Source organism: Alosa sapidissima, chromosome 7, assembly GCF_018492685.1.
Source record: "Alosa sapidissima isolate fAloSap1 chromosome 7, fAloSap1.pri, whole genome shotgun sequence".
NCBI lineage: Eukaryota > Metazoa > Chordata > Actinopteri > Clupeiformes > Clupeidae > Alosa > Alosa sapidissima.
Window position 1 is genome coordinate 15,833,766 of NC_055963.1, and position 5,000 is coordinate 15,838,765.

General features: G+C 46.2%; 1 protein-coding gene across 1 annotated transcript in view; it reads left to right on the forward strand.

Annotated features, from left to right (window-relative positions):
• The window catches only part of LOC121713723 (plexin-A2), a 69,913-nt gene that overhangs the window by 15,885 nt on the left and 49,028 nt on the right, over nucleotides 1-5,000 (forward strand). The window contains exon 5 of the mRNA XM_042098601.1: nucleotides 2,102-2,336. Coding sequence (XP_041954535.1) covers nucleotides 2,102-2,336 — 235 coding nt within the window. The remainder of the gene's footprint in view (nucleotides 1-2,101; nucleotides 2,337-5,000) is intronic.

Below are 5,000 nucleotides of genomic sequence, written 5' to 3' on the forward strand. Positions count from 1 at the left end.
AAAAGATATCAAAGCACCTTTTGCGTTTGAATGTAGCACGAATTTTTTTTTAAACATCTGGACAAATGATTTAGCTAATTGATTATAGCCTGCACACCAGCAATTGTTGAACATGTACCACAAGACAGTAGCCCAGCCTAACAAGCATGTTGCATGTTGTAGGCCTACTGTAGAAATTTCACTTAAATTGCAACCGCATCATGCCTGCTTGCCGACGTTCAAACGACAACGAAAAAGATATCAAAGCAACAAGAGGGTTGAGTCTGAATGACACGGAGTTCAGACTCATATTGCTCCTCATAACCATCTATAAAAAAATAAGAAAAAAGTGTTTTTTCTTTTCTTTTTGAGCACGTCCGAATCCCAGGACATAACGCACTGGACCTTATAATAGGCTCGAGATATAATTCCAAAGGGGGCAGATAGGGGCCTACTGCACTTAAAGGAGAATTCCGGTGTGATATTAACCTAAAGTGTGTTGAAACATGATACCGATTTGAACGTATGTCTCATAGCCCATCTCGGCTTGTCCCCTGCACTCCAAAATCTGGCGCTAGTTAGCCGATGCTACCAACAGCTTTTTCAATGGTGGTGCTTCGGCATCGGGCTAGCCATGCAAATAAATCACTGTTTAACACCATTTACGAGGCTCAGTGTATCTCCACACTTCATTGGTAGACTTCCTAGGGCCCTGACATTTAAAACGAGACATTGAGAACTTTGAAAAAGCACACTTTTTGGCTTTGGCTAAATATTTCTAAAATCATTTGAGTTTCACTAGTCACATGTTTTAACAAGGAACACTTGTTATTGAACTAATAACAGACGTGTGTCGAAAATTTACTTTATTTTCCATACGGAGAAATAACATATGCAGAGTCTAACCAAGGTCAATCTTGCCAAAAAAGCCCTCAAACCTGAAAACACATGAGGCAAAAGTGCAAAACATCACAAAACTAACTAAACTAACACACGCATACAGTATTTTTGTATTGCAATCATTGTAGCCTACAGTTGTAACAGTTGTTTTACTCCCCGTATGCGCTCATTATAAAGAACGTTTAACGTGTCCCAAAAACAGCTATCAACTAATCACCAAACGTCTTATAAACAAGTATTGCCAGGAGCAACACCTTGCAAAAAATGATAACAACAGGCCTTTATATGGCTCTGCTCCTGCCTAGATTCGAACTAAGGACTGCCTGAAAGTTGCAGACCTGTTCAGGAAATAGCGCATTAACCCACTCGATCGTCAGACAACGCTATCTGCTTGTCACTGTCTGCTTCGAGTAGGCCTATTAGGTAGGACTGTAGCCTACACTGGTTGCAGTGGCACAGTCTTGAGTGACCGGATTCGTTTTCCTTTGTCATATGAATGCTGTCATTTTGTTAACATTACTGTTAAGGAGATGCTGTAGGCAAAGGATATATTTAACCTCGTTAGTGTAGTAAAACAAATCAGAACTATTCACGAGGTTTCTGGGCAGCATATTTATGTTGTTAGCAAGCAAACTTCTCATGACTGCCGACAAAGTAGCCTACTGCCAGCTGACGAAGCTCTCATTTTAAAACATTACTGAGAGACAGGCACTGTACAATCAAGACATCTTGCCACTGAATCCAAAACTATGTTTAACATTAGCCTATGTACAAAGCTTTAGGCTGCAGTGGACTAGCATGTTGCAGGGGCTGCTAAAAACACAGAGAAACGCACTGAAAACTCGGCCAATCACAGCCCTTGCTGTCGAATGCTCCGTCCGGTTCGACAGTGGAACGCCACAGCGGATTATGCTGCCCCCAAGCGGCTGCAGTTGTACTTACATTTCACCCAGCTGTGTGAATCACCTTGATGGTGAATGAAGTGTCAATTCTTAACTGGGACCCACTGTAATACTGTGTGTGTGTGTGTGTGTGTGTGTGTGTGAGTGTGTGTGTGTGTGTGGGTGGGTGTGCGTTGTGTGTGTGTTGTGTTTATGCCTGTGTATGTCATTGTATTCATACTGTATGTACATATGTATAGGTATATGCATTTTGATATGTATGTGTACTATGTGCTGTATGTATGTTGATATGAACATATCTCTATGTGTGTTTTTAACAGGTGCAGGTGGGCGGACTTCATGTGTCTCCCGGCGCGGTCCACATCCTGTCGGACAGCCTGCTGACCCTGCCGGCCATCGTGAGCATCGCGGCCGGAGGCGGACTCCTCCTGATCATCGTCATCCTCGTGCTGATCGCCTACAAGCGCAAGTCTCGTGAGAACGACCTCACCCTCAAACGCCTGCAGATGCAGATGGACAACCTGGAATCCCGCGTGGCCCTAGAGTGCAAGGAAGGTGAGAGGATTGCATTCAAACACAAAGAGATGCAGATAGATGGACACAAGGGGTGTCTGTGCTGCATAAGTGCATTTATGTACACGTGTGTGTGTGTGTGTGTGTGTATAGTGTGTGTGTGTGTGTGTGTGTGTGTGTGTGTGTGTGTATAGTGTGTGTGTGTGTGTGTGTGTGTGTGTGTGTGTGTTGGACACCCTGGAGTCCTGTATAGATAGATAGATAGATAGATAGATATAGATAGATAGATAGATAGATAGATAGCAAGATAGATAGATTTGTGTGTGTGTGTGTGAGAGAGAGATAGTGTGTGTGTGTGAGAGAGAGAGAGAGAGAGAGAGAGAGAGAGAGATTGTGTGTGTGTGTGTGTGTGTGTATAGTGTGTGTGTGTGTGCATCCACTGGCTCATCCTGCTGATGATGCCCACAAGCTGTGCCCGATTGGCCCGCACATGACCCAGAACTCAGTCTGAATCACACAGGGATGAAATCACGGGAGGACAAGCTGTGCGGGTGTGTGTGTGTGTGTGTGTGTGTGTGTGTGTGTGTGTGTAGGACTATATACACTAGGGAGTAAGAAACTACACTCTTATTTCATGCTGACATGACTCTTTACCACCACAGCAGCAACGGCACTGCATTAGGGACAGTTACAGTGACACACACACACACACACACACACACACACACACGTGTTAGTATTTGTGGTGTGTGTGTATAATTATGTAAGTGTGTGTGTTATCGCATGGCTTGTTAGCCACGTCTCATTAGGGCATTTATGGTGCTCTGTTGCTGCCATGTACCATTTCGGCAGTTAGCCCTCATACACACACACACACACAAGCCTCTCGGAGTTCACACACACAACACAGTGAGCTCTTGTGCACGTATGCCGTGACCTTTCACTCTCAGTGAAAACACCGCACTGCAGATCCACTCATTCTGCTCCCTGCTCTCATGTGGTGTTAGAATCATGTGTGCTGTGTGCTACGCTAATTAACAGCTGGTGATGTATCGCTCTGGTCCTATAGTTGTTTCACATGTACAGAAGATGGTGTGGATGTGTATACATCCCGGAGTGTGAGTGTGATTATGGCCAAGAGCAAGTGGCTTGTGTCTGCTCCTCAGTGCTAGTGTGCCTCCGCTGCTGCAGTTGCTTTGGAGTTCAAGCTGGTTTGCTGCCTGCCTCCCACACACATTGAAAAAAAACACCTTAAGCCTATCTAGGTGTGTGTGTGTGTGTGTGTGTGTGTGTGTGTGTGTGTGTGTGTGTGTGTGTGTGTGTGTGCACCTACGCATCTTTGTGTGTGAGAGAGAGTGTGCTGTATGTGTTTTCAGTGTTTTTTGTTTGTGTGTGTGCGTGTCCGTGTGTGTGTGTGTGTGTGTGTGTGTGTGTGTGTGTGTCTGTGTGTGTTTGTGTGCATGCGTGTGTGTGTGTGTGTGTGTCTGTGTGCATGTGTGTGTGTATGTGTGTGTGTGTGTGTGTTTGTGTGCATGCATGTGTTTGTGTGTTTGTGTGTGTGTCTGTGTATGTGTGTGTGTGGATGTTTGTCTGTATTTGTGTGCCCCCGCCCGCCTCCTGCAGACAGCATAAATGCGGGCCTGCGATGCGAGTCTGTGAGACATGGTTTGTTTGGCTGCCGGCGTGTGCTGCGTGTGCTGGGTGACGGCCACAGACAGACACAGGCTCAGGGACACGCATCCTTGGGGCATTGAGACCCAGATGTCAGGAGGTGACGGCAGCTCCGCGTCTCATCCAGCCCCTTTATTGAGACTGAGGGAGGAAACAAAAGCCCCCACCACGCACACAGGCCTGCTTGCGTATTGCCTGTGTCAATGTTTATTATTTGGCCCGCTCATTGTGTGGAGTGTTTTTTGTGCCGCTGCCGAACAGATGGGGTTCTTCTGATGTCTGTGTGTGTGTGTGTGTGTGTGTGTGTTTGCGCACGGGCATGTCTGATTCTTTTGTTTGTGTGTTTGTGCTGTGTTCTTGGGCATTGGGAACAGCTGGTGCAAGCAGTTTTGTGTAGCATGCGCGTCGAAGTACAAGCCAAAGTCCTGGCAAGTACACGGCCAGCTGTGTGTGGGTGTGTGAGACTGAGTCTGTGCTTGTGTGTTCTTGTGTGTGTGTGTATGTGTGTGTGTGTGTGTGTGTGTGTGTGTGTGTGTGTGTTTCTAATTGTGTGTAGTCATAGCAGATTTTTAAACAAACCTGGTGCTGAGAATAATTACCCAAGGGGTAGACAGAGAACTACCTGTTCATACACCTGTGTGTGTGTGAGAGTCAGGGGGCACTTGTGTGTGTGTGTGTGTGTGTGTGTGTGTGTGTGTGTGTGTGTGTGTGTGTGTGTAGCCCTGTATACAGTAGGTGTTTGTAAGTTGATGTGTGACCGAGTGAGTATTTGAGTGTATCTGAAAATGAGTTCCACTGTTTGTACGTGTGTGTGCGTGTGTGCGTGTGTGTGTGTGTGTGTGTGTGTGTGTGTGTGTGTGAATGAGGCCCTCCCTAGAGCAGAACAGAGCCCTGGGCTCAGTCAGGATGGACCCAATTAAAGAGTCTCCCCTCCAGTAGCCAACAGCAGGACAGAGCCAATTTAATCATTGTGTGTGTGTGTGTGTGTGTGTGTGTGTGTGTGTGTGTGTGTGTGTGTGTGTGTGTGTGTGTGTG